The sequence below is a fragment of the Liolophura sinensis genome, chromosome 6, assembly GCF_032854445.1.
Source record: "Liolophura sinensis isolate JHLJ2023 chromosome 6, CUHK_Ljap_v2, whole genome shotgun sequence".
Lineage (NCBI taxonomy): Eukaryota > Metazoa > Mollusca > Polyplacophora > Chitonida > Chitonidae > Liolophura > Liolophura sinensis.
In genome coordinates, this window is record NC_088300.1 from 70,770,609 (window position 1) to 70,788,668 (window position 18,060).

Consider the following 18,060-nt stretch of genomic DNA (forward strand, 5'->3'; position numbering starts at 1 on the left):
CAAAATTTATTACAGTGCTTTAGCTGCACTTGTGAGAAATGTTCAACAAAAGTATGTTTTTTTTGTAAGCACTGCTATTATTGTCAAAAAATTGTGTAATATAGAATATATATGTGTATAGCAACACACCGACTTCAGTCATAACGTCTAGCCATGATATTGCCAACTCTAATGCAGCATACACATGGTTGAAATGATAATATTATTATGCTATACTTTAATATATTGTGGGTTCTTCTTTAACGGAGACAGTCAGACACCATGGATGTGATTATAAAGACATCGTTCTAAGATCAGAATTTTTTTTTTTTTTTTTCAAATTTCAGAAATGAATGTGATGTTTTGTCTCAAGCAAATAGTAAAATTTAGGCAGTGATAATTCCACTACCTGTAGATGATTTTGAAATGGTGCTCAGAAGTCCAAATTTGTAATGATGCAAGTGGAATATAATACATGTATAAGTCACAGAGACCTATACTTGATCGATTTTCAAGGTCAACCACAACTTAGACTTCACCCATAATTTGCTGTAGCAGTCCCAAAGTATCAGTTTATATGATGTATTTCAAACACATAGCTGAATTTACATTATTACAAATAGAACTACATGTATAAGATGTTTTTTTAAAGATTTTGGCAAGAAAGGAAGCGGTGTGTTGGGTTTTCTTTTTGTAGGGAATGGAATCTCTCCAAAACAAGGGTACAATTTATTTAGGAGAACAAAAAAGGAACATTTACTATAGTGATAGACAAACAAGTGTAACTGACTGTGATACATGCATTTGTTTATAGAGAATTGAAAGTGTTACTTATAACATAGATCTTGAGAAAGGTTACGTTTTGTAAGGAAACATACCTAATTTATACATGTATATGTTGAGAAAGTGTTTAAATCTATGTTTTTAAGCGAATGTACCGCCTGAAATGCATAAAAGCAAGAACAGTTGTTAAAGGTAGCAATCTTTAAGATAAACTGTCTTGTCTTTTCCTTGTCCTGTTTATACGCAGGTAAAAGTTGTATAGATATATTAGATTCATAAGAGTAACAAATCTATCATTGTTTTTACCAAAGAACCATGTGATTTTATAATGCATTTGGTTTATTCTTGAGATGAACCATTGTCAGACTTCACACATTTTTTTTATTCTAATTTTGTTTTCTTGTTTTTCATAAACAAATCCAAGAATTTACTAATTCAAGCTTATTTGTATAGGTTTTATATTTTTTGTCAGAAGCTTTCCTAGTATAAAACTGTATAAAGTATCTTGCTTTGATTTGAAGTGTAATGTTTTAGTATTGAAGCGTTGAGTAAAGCATAATTGAAATCTAAAGTTTACACTTACAATAAAATCCGTTAAAATTGCTGAATGACATTTTCCCTGCTGAACATTTCCTTGTTGACATCTGCATCCTAAGTACTTTAGCCCAACTATACTTATTTCATGAAATGTTTACAACGGCAATCAGGTTTATTGGCGAATGAAACCAGTGCATCAGGAGTATACCACTGACCTTCACTAGATCCCTGACAAACCTCCTAACTCAAGTCACACCCAAAGCAGCTAAAGCAGGATTTGAGGTGTGATCCCATTGGTCAAGGACCTGAGCCAAGGGAAGCCCATAGCCCAACTATACATTTTCTAATTAATATTATCCCTAATAAATATTTTCTCTACTGATATCTCCCTTTGATAGACATTGTATACTTGCAAGACAAAACCTTGACTAGACATCATAAATCGTAGAAATCTCAAATTGATGTTATACTTTCCTTCTACCTGAATCCACTCACCTGTAGACATATTCCTATCTGACATTAGCCAACAATAAATCACTCCCATCATACGCCAAAAAGGCATTCTCACCTGTAGACATTTTCCTATCGGAAATTATCCGACAAGGACTCTCCCACCAAAAAACACAGACATTCACATCTTTAAACATTTTACTATATCACATAATCCCACAAGGAATTTCTCCCACCACACATCACAAAAACATTCTCACCTCCAGACATATTCCTATATATATCACATTATCCCACAAGGAATTGGTCCCACCAGACGCCACAATGATGTTCTCACCTGGAGATATATCCCAGTCTCACATTATCCATTAGGAATCAGTCCCACCACACAACACAGACACTTTCACCTGTAGACATATTCCTATATATCTCACACTATCCCACAAGGAATTGGTCCCATCACATACCACAAAGACACTCACCTGTAGACATATCACAGTCACACATTATCCATTAGGAATCAGTCCCACCACACAACACAGACACTTTCACCTGTAGACATATTCCTATATATCTCACACTATCCCACAAGGAATTGGTCCCATCACATACCACAAAGACACTCACCTGTAGACATATCACAGTCACACATTATCCATTAGGAATCAGTCCCACCACACAACACAGACACTTTCACCTGTAGACATATTCCTATATATCTCACACTATCCCACAAGGAATTGGTCCCATCACATACCACAAAGACACTCACCTGTAGACATATCTCAGTCACACATTATCCATTAGGAATCAGTCCCACCACACAACACAGACACTTTCACCTGTAGACATATTCCTATATATCTCACACTATCCCACAGGGAATTGGTCCCACCACACACCACAGTGATATGTTCTCACCTTGAGACATATCCCAATCTCACATCATCCATTAGGAACCAGTCCCACCACACACCATAAAGACACTCTCACCTGTAGGCATATTCCTATCTCACATTATCCGTTAGGAATCTGTCCCACCACACACCACCACAACATGTTCTTACCTGTAGACATTTTCTAACCACCCAGATAAGTCCATGTTATTGTTGTGATTTTAACTATGACCAAGCCTGTTGTCCATTTAAAGAAGCACTAATGGCACATATGGCATTGATACACAGAATGTATAATTAAAGATTTGCTTTCGTTATACATATAGTTTCTGTCCAAATTTGACCATATTTATCTTTGAAGAACAAATACTGCAGTGGAGTGTACATAATGAGAACAGAAGTCTTTTAGCTTGTTAGCCTAACCTGTGTATATTGTATATACATTAGCACACCTACATGTTGTAGGTAAATCAGCCACCCTAATACTGATGGCAGGGGAAAATGGTTGATATTTCTGTCACACCAGATTGTTATGAACAAGGTAGTGGTCTTTGTGTGTATATTTAGGAAGTCAGTAATCACATTTTTACATTTGTTGTATAAATGTACACATTCTTGTTGCTTCAGATAGGTATGTTTGTGTATGAAAAGTGAGTAATTCTGTGTGCTGTGAATATAGAAGGGTAGTAGGCTTGTTAGGGAGAGGGGTAGAAAAAATAATCATTATATAGGCTGTATTTGTGGTTTTTAAATACAACAAAAGCGAGTAACATTGGTGAAATTGTATTGTACTGTGTATGTGTATACTAGTGAAGTCTTCATGCTGACTATAATATCCGGTATCCAATGGTACAATGTATGAAATCCTGTGCTTGCTCATGAAACTCACCATTTACTATGTGGACAATAAATTCTGAATGTATCAGGTAGCATAATGATTGCACATGATTGCAGTCATTGTCAGGAAATAGTTAGAATATGAAATCGTAGTCGATGTGTTCCCTGTTGAAGGTTACAGTTAGCTTCTGTAACACTGAATCATCTCTCATAGTGCATTCTGAAAATGCCATGTGTATTTGTCAAAACCATTTATTGTGCACAGATGGACCCTAACAAGAGAACCGATCTTATCTGTCTGGGTAAATTATCAGTGTAGAAACTCATACACGTACATGTAAAATGTATCTATATAAGAGATAGACCTCTGGAAACACTTTCACAAAGCCTCATAAATCAGTTTTGTCATAATTCTCTTCGGAAGTGACATCAATTTATGGCACTATAGATGTCTTTTATGAAAAAGTTACAAGAAGTACAGCATACAAAGTTTTGTGAAAGTGGCCCCTGGTCTTAATCTATATGGTTTAAGGTTCTGCCTATAGACTCTGTTTTAAGGGGTGAAATGTTTGTCATTTCATTTTGTTACATGTAGATGCAAAGTAGAACTTCAATAGCAAAGGAGGTTAACTGCGAAGGGATATTTAAGAAGAGAATTTGTTTATGATGTTTTGTACTTGGTGATAGTTTTGGACTGTAACTTTATTTATTGTTTTAAATTGAATTTACTTGTTAAATCTCTGTGTTCTTGAATTAATGGTTAAGAATTATCTGTGTTACAGAAGTTGTAAAGGTGAAATTGTGTAACATATACATACACAATGATCTGTTGACTGTAGACTATTGGTAGTTCATTGTTTGGTCCAAACTCACATGAATGTCCACATGTTCACATTGTATCAGTTTATGTGAAGCTTTGAACAAATGTTCCACGATGCAACGAAACCTTTTAAATTTCTCTGAAAGTTGTATTTTCCTGGGTGTAACGTTTGTTACGATGATATATGCAAACAAAACCATCAGGTTTTCTAGCCTACTGTAAATGACCTAAACTTTTGCCTCCAAAAATACATTTTTAGAGCCAGATAAATGTCATAAACTATTACATTTGGTGCTGAAACATTTTCTCAGTAGAATATTACCTAAATAAACCTCAAAACACCTCTGTAAGATCAGTGTGGAGCTTTAAGAATCAAGCAAACTGAATACCTTAGTGATGGGTGAGATTTTAGGTCATTCACCATATATAAAACATTAGCCTGGCAGTGATATTGTACCTCTGCCTATTATGTTTCTAGTATTGCTTGTCTGGTTTTGCACAGCATCAGCCTACATATTGTACTTGTCTTTCACATGATTAGGGTGGCTTAAGTGTAGCTGGTTACAGATCACACAGCTATGCTTATATTACGATAGAAAATTGTTTAATGTGAACATAAAATTAGTTGAAAGAAGATTGTAATTGCAACTCAAAATAAATATTTTATTATTTTTGAAATGAAAACATTTCATTTAAGGAATAATCATTTGAACAAGGTGCCTTTATAATATGTAGAATCTTTTTTTCTCTCTTCTGCTAATAAAAAATACCTTTGTGGCATGTGTGGTACTCAAGACTGATGAAAATTATGTCACATTTGAAAGAAGTTACAAGTAAGTTGACATTATTCCACAAGGAATCCCTCCCACCAACAGGTAGCTTTCATATGTCTGCTAACTACTGGGCCACGAAGGCCCTGCCAGATTTTAGACACGGGCTAGAATTCTCCACCATAACTCTGATATTAGTTTTGTTTATGCTTTAAAGTAGTCTTACATAATAAGTGTATCTCCAAAAAAACAAGACCGAATTTTACTTGGTATTTCAGCGCTTTCTTTTATCATTATCAATTCTGAAATGGAATTGGTAGAACGCAAGGTTTTAAAAGCAGTTTTGCAGTCATATGACAACATTTACCTTTAATATATTCATTTCCTGTCTTGGGTGTAATATTTATGACTAAAAGTTACAGCACTGTTTTTTTTATAAATAGGCTTATGGTATTGCTTTGTCTGCGTCATTCATGTTTAGCTCTACTTAAAACATTATGTGATAGGCATGGGTAAATATTCACGTCTTCAACAGCCATTTTGGTCATCTGTTCTACTTTATTATCATATTTTATGTGGCTTATATATATCTTAGTCCAAGTATTTTTGTGATCTCTTTTATCGAAACTTCACATGAACCTCTGTTTCTCAGGATTTATCTACAATGTATATATTTTGCCTTTGATATATTTTATTTTGTTAGTTCATATTTGTTTCCCCTTTCATCATTTTACACAAACTTTGCATCTCAATCCACTATTAGGTTTATTAAATTTGTTTAACATTGTATAGGCTTCAAAGAATGGAGTCAATTCAGGTAAAAATTATTTGTGGACTGTGTTGATGTGGAATAGAAAAGTCTCTGATCTTAAGTCTTATGTGTTACATTGTGGTATACATGAAGTAAAAATACAAGAAATATCAATCTGTAGCTTACTCTAGCATATACAAGTACATGTATGTGAACCAATCAAGCCATCAACATCAGCATGATGATGTTTCATTGGACAGTTTAATATAGAATCATATGGAGATGTGTTGGTATAAACGTGGGAAACTTGATGTTCAGTGCGTTTTGGCCTGTTAAAAACTGTGACTTATTTGACCTGTTGATAGTGATACTACTGTACAATAGCCAGTTAGTGTAGGGCTTTATACGTTATGGGTTCTTTAGCCTAGCCATTGCTTGTCGGCCTTCATTGTTTGATTGAGTATAGCTACATGTATGTACAAGTAGGTGATGTATAATGATAATGCTGTGTCCAGAAACCAAACCAGAGAAATAAAGAGGTTACAGTTGCGTATAAAGCCTGCGTTCTGGTGTTCACCTCCCACATGCTTTGAACATGACAATGTAATTACACACAATGGACATAGACCAGGGTTTGAGCATGGACATTCTCAACCCTGGAAACCCTGGACCGTCTTCAACCATAGATTCATGGACAATGTCCATGCTGAACCGTGGAAACCCTGGACAATGTCCATGCTCAACCATGGTAATCTTGGGAAATGTTCATGCTTAACCATGGAAAACGTTCATGCTCAACCATGAAAATCCTGGACAATGTCTATGCTCCACCATGAAAACTGTGGACAATGTCCATGCTGAACCATGGAAACCCTGGACAATGTCCATGCTCAACCATGGTAATCTTGGGAAATGTTCATGCTCAACCATGGAAAACGTTCATGCTCAACCATGAAAATCCTGGACAATGTCTATGCTCCACCATGAAAACTGTGGACAATGTCCATGCTGAACCATGGAAACCCTGGACAATGTCCATGCTTAACCATGGTAATCTTGGGAAATGTTCATGCTCAACCATGGAAAACGTTCATGCTCAACCATGAAAATCCTGGACAATGTCTATGCTCCACCATGAAAACTGTGGACAATGTCCATACTCAACCATGAAAATCCTGGACAATGTCCACACTCAACCATGGAAACCTTGGAAAATGTTCATGCACAACCATGGAAACCTTGGAAAATGTTCATGCACAACCATGGAAAAACTGGACAGTGTTCATACTCAACCATGAAAATCCTGGACAATGTCCACACTCAACCATGGAAATCCTGGAAAATGTTCATGCTCAACCATGAAAATCCTGGACAATGTCCACACTCAACCATGGAAATCGTGGAAAATGTCCATGCTCAACCATGAAAATCCTGGACAATGTCCACACTCAACCATGGAAATCCTGGAAAATGTTCATGCTCAACCATGAAAATCCTGGACAATGTCCACACTCAACCATGGAAATCCTGGAAAATGTTCATGCTCAACCATGAAAATCCTGGACAATGTCCACACTCAACCATGGAAATCCTGGAAAATGTTCATGCTCAACCATGAAAACCCTGGACAATGTCCACACTCAACCATGGAAATCCTGGAAAATGTCCATGCTCAATAGTAGCACTCTTGGATAGTGTCCATGCCCCACCCTGGAAACCCTGGACCGTGTCCATTCTCAAACCTGCAGACCCTGGACAATGTCAAAGCTCAGTCGTGGAAACCATGAACAGTGTGCAGTGTTTCCCTGGTTTACCATGAACATTGTCGGTGCTTTCCATGGTTGTGCATGAACATAACCCATGGCTTCCAAAAAGTGTGACAAAAAATCGGTCAGTATACGGCTCTCATACAACAGCTTCCGTACAAAAATGTACAATACTATAGCTTCATATCTGAAATGAGAAATTATTGACAAACATGAGTACTGTAATACGGTGGAAGTTCGATTTTGCTTGAAAGATAAATTTCAATTTAACATGTCTATCTTCTTGCACATGTATGACTTTGGTCTGAAAATTGGCCATGTTTGCTGTTGAATAGCACATAAATAAACATTCGGTGTATTTGTTACATGTAGCCTAACAATAGACATTTCACTTACAGGATATTAAACATTATACATGAAGACGTTTTGTACAGACGGTCCCATTCTTTTCAGACGTCATACGTTGAAAGGTATGGCTGTGGGTTTCCCCCGGCTCTATCCGGTTTCCTCCCACCATAACGCTGTCCGTCGTCATAAGTATGAGAAATATTATAACCGAACCGCTCTGACTTACTAGACAGGCAGGTGAAAGGAAAGGGATTAGTTATCAAAACGTCTGCCGGCGCAAACTGTGGGATTATTAAACAATAGGCCTACTAGTCAAAGCCAAACCAGGTGCATGGCCTGGCTCATCGGCAGACCCATCAGTGGGCTGACACCCAATTATCCGATTATTGCAAGGGACATAGTAAATACAATGTTGACATGAATTCCACCTTGTTGACACTTCCCTCCTGTCCATTTAAGCTTCGTCCAGAAACTTCAAGAAAACTAATGGCATCACGGTAACGTAACAGTGATAAGTACGTACTCGTTCACTGAACATAACCAGCATCCTGAGTCATTAATTATATATCTACAGAAAGCGGGTTGAAATCTTACACATAACATCTGACTGGGCGTAAAATGTGAAATCGAAGTATATACTGAACACAAACATTTCCTAACAAATTAACAAATTATGTACAATAAAATGTAATCAAAGTGGTTCAATATATATAAAGTTTATAGTAATGTTGTTAAAATAAAGTGAAATACAACACTATTTTATTGTAATATGAAACATGTACAGCGTTTAAAATAAGGTGAGTGAGTGGCGGAATGCTACAAGGCCTTATACATTTATACAGAGAATTATTATTTTAGACGATAAATAGTATTTAATAAAGATTTATATAGCCATACCACTACTTAACCTTAAATAAGAAACTAAGGGAATCATTTTTGGCATTTCTAGGCCGCATCATGGATGTTTTTGCAAAAGACATGAGTGAACTTGGTAAAACTGAAGCTCATTACCATAAGATCAACACAACTTCTGAAAAGCCCATCTACTCTATGCCATACAGACAAAAATCCTTTTTTTGATCCCGCCCAAAAGATCTGGTTGTATTGTGCAAAGAAAACTGTAGGATTATCTCCAAAACTTTGTAAGAAATGGGTAGGCCCTTACTACACTGTGCTACCTGATGCGAATCACACAAACTACGTAAATGTGCAGACGACAAGGAAGTAAAGTCAATGGTCCATGCAAACAGGCTCAAAGCGTTCCGAAGGACAGGCCAAACTATCAGAAAGTAAAACATAGTGGAAGACACAGTACTGAATCCAGATGAAATTGGCGCGGACAAAATGAATAATGATACAGAGGGAAACGTAGACAAACAAAATTTAAAGCAAAAGAAATCAACACCAAATTCAACAAAACAAACAAACCTCAAAGGACAAACTTGGGTTAAACTCGAAGGATGTAGATGCATGCAGACAGACAGATACTTAGTTCTAATTAGAAGTTTGGTTTAGTATAACTTGGTAAGGCATATAGAAACTTACTGTCACATTAGTAGGTTTGTGTACTTCTACACTGCAAATCCAGAGTGTATTCTGCTTGGCATCAGGGAGGGCTATCTCATGCCATTGATCAGTTGTAGTTGTAGTAGATGTTCGTTCCACTAATAAATTGTACATAGTTGTTGTGGCGTTACAACAGTGTCTTTGCCTGATCATTGAGCCACATCCCTGCTAGTTCCTCAAAGAGCGATTTGTGGATAGGGGTGATAGTTGGTGGAGAACCCGGAAGGTCTGTACAGGAAATTGTTGAAGTATGTGAGAACACATACATGGGTGAACGGGCTTTGGCCTGGAAAATGTTCAGTTTTCAGTTGTGATTTCGGAAAAGAAACGAAAACCACTGATAGTTAAGGTTTGAGGCGATTAGGAGCAGATGGACAAATATCTGCCCCACAAAAGCGCGCTAAGAGAACATATTTCATTCCCTTGTCTGTATGGGGAATTTTGATCTCATGCATAATTCCAGAAAGTCCCTTGCTCTCTAACTGCAAAAGCTAAATTTAAATTTGATTGTTGCTTCCTGTTTGACAACACAGATGGTGAACTGGCCAAAGTCACCTTACAAAATCATCCACCATGACGCTGGGGTTAAAAGGGCATTTTGTGCCTACGAAGGAAAGGGTCAGTATATACGTCAGAAAAGTCCAGAGGAAAGGGTCCGTCTGATGTTTTCTGTGAGACGCTGCATGGTAAGAAAAAGTCCGTGAAAACATCAGGCTTCAGTAGGTCAGATGTGACTTGCATCCTGAAGGTACAGTGCCCAAGGAAGTTCTAGCTGTACGTAGAGGAACCTTTATAGTGTCGGTCTGCTCATATGGACAAAAGACCCGTTATAAAGAGTCACCTATACCAATGTTCGAATACCGCATTCAGTGCTGCGCTATTCGCAGAAAACTCCAACAGAATTATGAATTTTATGATTTTATACATCCATAGTGTTCAAAAAGATAGCCACATCTAACGATAAATTATTCACCCAGAACATTCCTTGCGTCTTTCTGGCATCATTCAGAGATATAGACTTCCTCTTTTACATGAATTGTCTTAGTTCTTACTTTATATGCTTTTGTGTTAAAGATTGAAATAGAGCTTGCGAATTATTCACCCGGAACGTCCATTATGGTTTACGATTCGTACATGAATGTCTTGAATATGTTTGACTCCTAGAATTATGACACAAAATACCAAAATACCAAACCTATTTATGTAATTCGTGATTCGGACATATCCAGCCTATAATGGAGTTCTTGATTGTTAAACTGCAGTTTCAAATCATGTGCTGTATCTGCTTTCCGGCCAAGGTACGTGTCTGTGTTTCCCACTGATTACCCTTTAATAAGAACATTTTTCTGTGCACGGTGCTATGTATGTTATTTATTTTTTATTCATAAATTTATTTATGAATTTATTTGGTTATTTATTTGATACGAGTTTTACGCCCTTCTCAAGAATATTCCACTTATACGAGAGGTAACCGGGAACATTTTTCTGTGTACGGTGCTATGTATGTTATTTATTTTTTATTAATAAATTTATTTATGAATTTATTTGGTTATTTATTTGATACGAGTTTTACGCCCTTCTCAAGAATATTCCACTTATACGAGAGGTAATCGGGCTCCCGAGTTATTGTGCTGCGCCAGCACACGAACCTTTCGGCCCAGAGGCCCCTGTATTTTGATTAAATAAATATAAGCCCTGGCGGTCAGTGTAACCGTAACATGGTTTTGACTGTCGAAAAATGCAAGGGGGGGGGGGGGGGGGGGACCAAAGAGCCACGTGAAAACGGTAAGAAATAGTTCCTCACATCAATGAATTGATGTCCTGTGCAATGTCTGGCTTGAAGATTAAGAAAATATCGCGCTTTGGACATTGCTTTTGGTGAACATATCACTAGATGCCACTGATTTTCATCCGTTGAAACTTTACATCACTCCAGTGAAGGAAAGACCAAACTCATATATATGCATCTACATTATGTATTTTCATACTGTCAATGTCGTCGTACAATGCGTCTTCATCAAAAAGCCATGCTGAAGACAACAGTCACGGTGCCTAACATTCAAATTAGAATTGGCATTCGGTCATTTTCACACAATCTATACGCCTACACGAGCGTAACACGTTGACTTTCTCGGCCAGGGGGTCAGTGGGTAATTTACTGACAAATTAAACTTATTTTAAACATCTCTTTGTAAACACAGCTTTAACAACGCCGTGATGTGATCGCGATATTGTATGATTTTCTGTGATTAAAAACGTGATTATTAAAACTGGTCATAAATTTCAATTTATTTCGGAGATATAAAGCAACCATCTGTCATTTGAATTAAGTTTATGGAGACGCCAATGTTTGTCTTGTGGTGACAGACTGAGCTGTGCTGCTATAAAAGGGCATGGTTTGCGGCAGAAGTTACACAGGGAACTTTAGGGAAGAATATTGACATTCTGCATCTTCATCTTAAATGATTTGCTCGAGTAAGTACGCATGAAATCCGAAGAACTCTATTTTCTGCTTACATTTCCTATTTCAGACGCTAGTCTTCATAATAATATTTTTTTTTCTTTCTAGTAACCGTTTCGTTACATATACAAGGCTCTTCTGTTTAAATTGCTTCAGCCGTGACATTACAGAAAAAGTTGTCCGTTTTGGAGTTTGTGTCTTTTTTCAGCTTGAGCTGTTGATTCGTTGTTTTTCTCTTTTATTTTCATTATTGTTGCTTTGCTGGTTCGTCTTTTTGTTCATCATGTTTGATTATTGGTCTTGATCTGGAACGTCCATAGCTAATGATGGCTGCTGTTTTAGGTTTTCATTTAGCGCTTGCTATACTGTTGTCAACATATAAGGTGTTGTTTTGTGATGTTTTGTTTGGAAAGCATTTTCATCATTATGCCTTATCCAGATTTTTGTTCCATAGTTCTGTAAGAACAGTCCAACATGATTTTGCACATGCAGGTCAACATTTGGCTACAGGATATGATCATTAAACACTAAACAATGTCTAAGTAAACAGGATATTAGATTTAAATGCAGTCTGTAGACATAGACATCAACTATACTGCTCTTGAACATTCTAGCTTCCTCTCCTTCTGTAAACGTGGGAAGGTCTTCCAGCAACGTGCGGATAGTCGTGGGCGGGGGCTCCCCCTAAACTCTGCGCGGTTTCCCCCCATCATATCATGCTGGTCGCGAAATATTACTGAGCACGGCGTAAACCTCCAACCAAAATTATAAAATAAATAAATGGTTTTCATGAAAGGAATGGTGCGTGGAATTCTCCTGCAGTTGTGCCTGGTCTCCATGGCTACATCGGCGTACGTCAACAGCTGGGATGACACCTTCCGCTTCGAATGTCCCGACGGTGAACACATTGCTAGCGTCGGCAGCACGCATTCCAACCATCACGAGGATCGCCGGTGGGAGTATCACTGTGAGAAACTCTCCCGTTCCTATACTGGGTCCTACTTCAAAAATTGCGCGTGGTCGGGCTTCGTGAACGACTTCCACGAGATGGTGGCCTTCCGATGTCCAGAGAAAGGCGCAGTCACAGGCGTCTATAGCATTCACGACAACCGCAAAGAGGACCGACGGTTTAGCTTCAAGTGCTGTCAAGTGGTGAACTACCCGATAAAGGAATGCAAGTTTACGAACTACCTGAACGAATGGGATGGTCCAATGAACTACAGAGTCCCGGATAGGTTCCTCCTGGTCGGGTTTGCCAGCTATTACGGCAAACAGTAAGTTTTATATTCAGTTCGGGTGAAGAGGCTGCATGGTCATCATGAATTACGCAATAAATAAAATATTGCTAAACTTGGTAGAATATAGGCGTACAGTCATCGCTCTTCTTAGCATGTATGCCATTCTAGAAACTAAACTCTACACTTAGTGCCAATCAAGTAACTTGTTGTTGTTCTTGAATGTTGAACGCAACTTAACAAAACGAAAGACATCAAATTTTGATAAGGTTTTTGACTTAACAACACCAGGCCATGTTAACGGTCTCGATAGGCCTAATTAAAATTCTGTTTGGTGTGAAGGTCAAAACTAAGTATATAGCGAATTAACGAATTTTGTATAATCCACATTTAACAACAAAGTGTAGTAATAGCAGATTTATTGCTTAATTCAGCTTCTGTTTCATGCATTATAAAGGGAACCTATATGTGATGTGTATTTTGATTGGCCAAATCGCCCGACAGTCGCACAAGTTGTGCGAACATGCTTATAAAACCGGATTCGTGTAGCGGTAAGAACTAAGTTTATAATATTATTATGGTGTTATTATTATTATCATCATCATTTTCTTCTTATTACCAGGAACAAGCTGTGGAAACTGCCTTTACTGAGAGGTGATAACCATGATCGAAGATGGAAAGCCGAAATCTGCAGATACAAGAAGTGCACTGTTTAAAATGATCTGACAAACCAACGGCTGCTGTGTTACAAAGAATCACCGGCATTGCGTACTCTTATGTAGTTACGAAAACGGAATACTTTCCGACCGAAAATACAAATGCGAAAGACAAATAAATAATGCAAACTAAAAACACTCCATGATTATCACTTTCTTTTCTGTCACCCTTTTTATCTATTGCTTTACGATGCCCCAATCTGGTAAATGAATTCAGACGAAAAATATGTTTCCGAGCATCTTCGGGCTTGTAATCGTATAATAATCCAAGAATACGTAAAGGCCCGTCCCAAAACCGTGGTGAGTAATCACTGGCGAATGTCTCTAAACTCTGATTTGTTGATGAAGTTGCACATTTTACTCCAGGTTCAATCCCCTATACCAAAATCCATTACCTACAAGTATACAACTTACACTTTTCTTCATTCTCTAACATTATGTGACGTATCTGCTCAGCCATGTATTTTTTAAAATATATATCTCTATTGTGCAGCTAACGTTTGGCTTAGTGAGCGAGTGCTTGAGGTTTAACGTCGTGCTCAAGTTTTCAGTAATATGACGACGAAGGAATCTTTAGGGTATATGTAATGCACCTCCTTATTGCAGGACGGATTTCCACCGCTCTTTTATCTAGTGCGGCTTCACTGAGACGACTTACCCAAGGCAAGTTAGCCGCCCCGCCCAAGCCATTATACTGATACGGTTTAACCAGTCGTTGCATGCTGAACGTCATGCGAGGGCTAACTTTTGAGAAATGGCTGATGCATGGTGGGATGCAAACGTGGTTGTGTTTGAATAGAATTTAAAAAATGACAACGGAGAGATTTGTAAAATTTTACTTATTTGATTGGTGTTTTACGCCGTACTCAGGAATATTTCACTTATACCACGGCGGCCAGCATTATGGTGAAAGGAAGACAGAGCCCAGAGGAAACCCACGACCATCCACAGGGTCGGGTAACCTTTGGGAAGGTCGTATTGTGACAACATTTGTATGAAGCCGCCGAGTCGCATCTTTGCGACCGTCCTGAACTGCCGGGGTCTTTTTGGATAATCTTCAGTGTCCCTGCACACTTGGCCAGCACGACTGGATCAAGATTCACTGAGAACTAGTAGGACATACTACAGCGATTCTACACGAGTTTGGTACGACTGACTTTGTTGAGACTTGGAACGACTTCAGTCGTACTACAATCTGAGAGAAACCTGCAAATTATTGGTAGAGTACTAACTTTAATACTGAACGTGCGAAACTTGCATAAAACACCAATAAAGTAAATAAACACAATCAATCCTTCCACAAATGGGTGCGTTGTCTATTATGAACCAGACTGCATACTGGAAACAACAAAATAAAAAAGACTATAATTCTATAGAATTTTTTTTCTTTATTGGGGTTTCATTTTCGAGATTTCCAGAAAGTGCTCAGAATTTGGAGAATCCCTTCTTGGCAGCAGCACTCTTGGTCACCTTGAGCACGTTGAAGCGCACAGTCTTGCTAAGAGGACGACATTCTCCCACGGTTACCACATCACCAATGTTGATGTCCCTGATGACAGGAAAGGACATACAATTAACTATTCTTATTATTCGGCCCTGCTCCTCCCCCCCCCTCCTTTGTACAAAAGAATTATTACCTTCTATGACTGTAGTCAGGTTTATTGATGAGGAAACCATGATACACCAAGTAAACCAGGATGCACTGAGTAAACCAGGATATACGGAGTAAACCACTGCCCTTGGCAAGTACTGGACATGACTAACAACTACTTCGCGTATGGGACTAAAATTTTAACAAGCAACTCTGGCTACATCAAGCCTAAATTTTTGTGTCTGCATCAGGTCTATGCTAATATTACTGGCTTCCTGGGAAGTTTATTGGTGTCCGAAAAGTAGGAACAGCTAAAGTAAGTGGGACAGTCAATAATATGTTGAAAAGTTATATCAAATTACATGATAATAATGCTTGGTGATACCAACTTAGTTTATTACACATCATATTCTGTGATTTAGTTTGGTTTTTACGTAAGAACTCTATCTGCATGACTTTGTGAGAGATGAACTGATACTATATGCTGCATCAGGGAGATATATTAGTCATCACAATCACTCAGTAGACCATCGTGACTGATGTCATCACCTGCAGCATTAAGCACAGCATCCAGTGCAAATGATGTGGCAATACAATACAACTAATTATAATGTCACAGGTGATAATGACACATTTACTTAAATGGCATTTTGCGACATACTTGACAATGTTTCACTTTATACATTTTAAGGGTGGAGGAAACCTGGCAGATTGAAGGGGAAACCACAAAACCATGCCAAATAGCAAAGACCATTTATGCAAATCTTGGTTTGAAGGATATAGCCACTTATAAATCACAGTTAAAATTATGTATTTTATTTTTCTTATAGACGTATCTCCTTGAAAAGCCTTGACAGAGACATACCTAAAGCAGGGGCTACAGTGGACAGAGATGTTCCTGTGCCTCTTCTCAAATCTGTTGTACTTCTTCACGTAATGCAGGTAGTCTCTTCGGATCACAATTGTCCTCTGCATTTTCACCTTGGCCACAACCCCGGTCAGGATACGGCCCCGGATCTGCACATTGCCTGTGAACGGGCACTTCTTGTCAATGTAGGTTCCTTCAGAGGCCTGGGTAAACAGACAAGTAAATCTTGTAAAAATATCTCTATTTGCTTGATTGGTGTTGATGCATTTTAAAAAATATTTCACTTATCCATTGTAATCAGTTCCATGTGGACAGCAAACTATGCAAAGAAAATTTCCAACCTTTGGCAAGTAACTGACAAACTTTTCCACATGTGAGTCACAAATGTTTACCCGCAGAGTGAGCTTAATGACTAAGCCACATTGATGGAAGGCAAGGGATCTCAAATGAGCTTCCTGCAAGACCAGCTAAGGGCCTTATAGGCATTGCTAATTGCTTATTGCTACCAGGGCACTTGGACAGCAGTGGGTATGAGGAAATTATGGCTGGGAATGAACCAAAACCTCAAGCATTCTAAAGATTCAAAAATAAGCACTTTAACCAGACAGCCACCATATGCTGCTACATTGACGCGTAAATCTTGTTGGCCTTGCACTATAATTTGAACTATGTGAATGACTATGGGTTGGATTCACACACATTTTCTTGACTGAAGTTACATAAAACTGTAATTGAAAGATTAAAGTTTTAAATGTTGGTTTTACATTTTACAGTGACCCCAGAGCTACATCAGATATACGAGAGTGGTCATCAAGATTAACTCAGTAGACCATTGTGAACTATTTCACCATCTGCAGTGAGCATGGGTTGTTAATACTTAAACACATCAGCATCATGGTGGCCATCCCACCAAGCCAATTTTGACTAACAAACATTAATTTTGAATATGCAGTTTGAGTTACAGTATTAGAGGTCATATCACGCCGCATAATTATATTGCCGCTTCACATCATGGAAGAGCTACTTGCCTATCTTTTAATGACAGTATTCATCTTTATTCATTAATTGCAGTATTTAACACCCAAACCCACCCAAGAAGCTAAGTCTAATATAACAAGGTTTCATTGATTTTCTATACATCACCCCATATGTGATTTTGCCCAATTGTACCTGGGAGACCCCTTGTGTCCTCATCTTACCTCAGAAGCACCTAAATCAACCAATCACTGAAGCTGATTAAAATAATCTTACCTACAGCAACTTTCTGTCAAAATACTGCAGCAACCAATTAGAAAATTTGTTGACGCAGCCATTCTGCTCGTCAAGTTAGCATGGTCAACTGGGCAAGTCAGAACGAGAACACGTTTGGTGGGTGCTGTGGTGTTGGTGGGTGCTGTGGTGTTGGTGGTGGTGTTGATGGGTGCTGTGGTGGTGGACGCTGTGCTGTTGGTGTGTCAATCTACCCATTTATACCACACTGCACACTTTTCCACAGTTTAACTGAAGAAATCACTAGGAGCCGGTAACTTACCTCTCGTGGAGTTTTGAATCCTAGACCTACATTGCGAACATAACGCAAGTTTTTAGCTCCCTTGCCAGACAGCAAGACGCTTTTCTTGTTCAGGAAAACTGTAGGCTGCCTCTGGAAACACTTCTCCGTCTGAAAGAATAAAATTTCATTTTAGC

At 38.2% G+C, this 18,060-nt stretch overlaps 2 protein-coding genes across 3 annotated transcripts; one reads left to right on the forward strand and one right to left on the reverse strand.

Annotated features, from left to right (window-relative positions):
* Nucleotides 1-11,951: 11,951 nt before the first annotated feature.
* Nucleotides 11,952-14,056, forward strand: LOC135466569 (hemagglutinin/amebocyte aggregation factor-like). 2 transcript variants are annotated; one of them, XR_010444138.1, is made up of 4 exons: nt 11,952-11,978; nt 12,761-13,238; nt 13,822-13,996; nt 14,027-14,056. XR_010444138.1 is itself a non-coding variant. In XM_064744119.1 (3 exons), the coding sequence occupies exons 1-3, from the start codon at nt 11,966-11,968 to the stop codon at nt 13,913-13,915; spliced, it is 585 nt and encodes a 194-aa protein (XP_064600189.1). In that variant the 5' UTR covers nt 11,952-11,965; the 3' UTR covers nt 13,916-13,998. The 2 variants fall into 2 exon arrangements, 1 of the variants encoding a protein (XP_064600189.1); XM_064744119.1 differs by lacking the exon at nt 14,027-14,056 and having other exon boundaries at nt 13,822-13,998.
* Nucleotides 14,057-15,283: 1,227 nt separating this feature from the next.
* On the reverse strand, nt 15,284-18,060 carry LOC135467850 (small ribosomal subunit protein uS17-like). Its single transcript, XM_064745745.1, has 3 exons — nt 17,906-18,060; nt 16,372-16,577; nt 15,284-15,464 (listed from the first exon to the last, which is right to left on the reverse strand). The coding sequence occupies exons 2-3, from the start codon at nt 16,479-16,481 to the stop codon at nt 15,341-15,343; spliced, it is 234 nt and encodes a 77-aa protein (XP_064601815.1). The 5' UTR covers nt 16,482-16,577; nt 17,906-18,060; the 3' UTR covers nt 15,284-15,340.

What these genes read in the sequence shown, in the direction of transcription:
- LOC135467850 (XM_064745745.1), bottom strand. Translation starts at nt 16,481, where the DNA reads ATGCAGAGGACAATTGTGATCCGAAGAGACTACCTGCATTACGTGAAG. An exon ending in CACTGTAGCCCCTGCTTTAG is followed by an intron (nt 15,465 to 16,371) that starts GTATGTCTCTGT and finishes TCCTGTCATCAG; the next exon opens with GGACATCAACATTGGTGATG.
- LOC135466569 (XM_064744119.1), top strand. An exon ending in GCCAGCTATTACGGCAAACA is followed by an intron (nt 13,239 to 13,821) that starts GTAAGTTTTATA and finishes TCTTATTACCAG; the next exon opens with GAACAAGCTGTGGAAACTGC.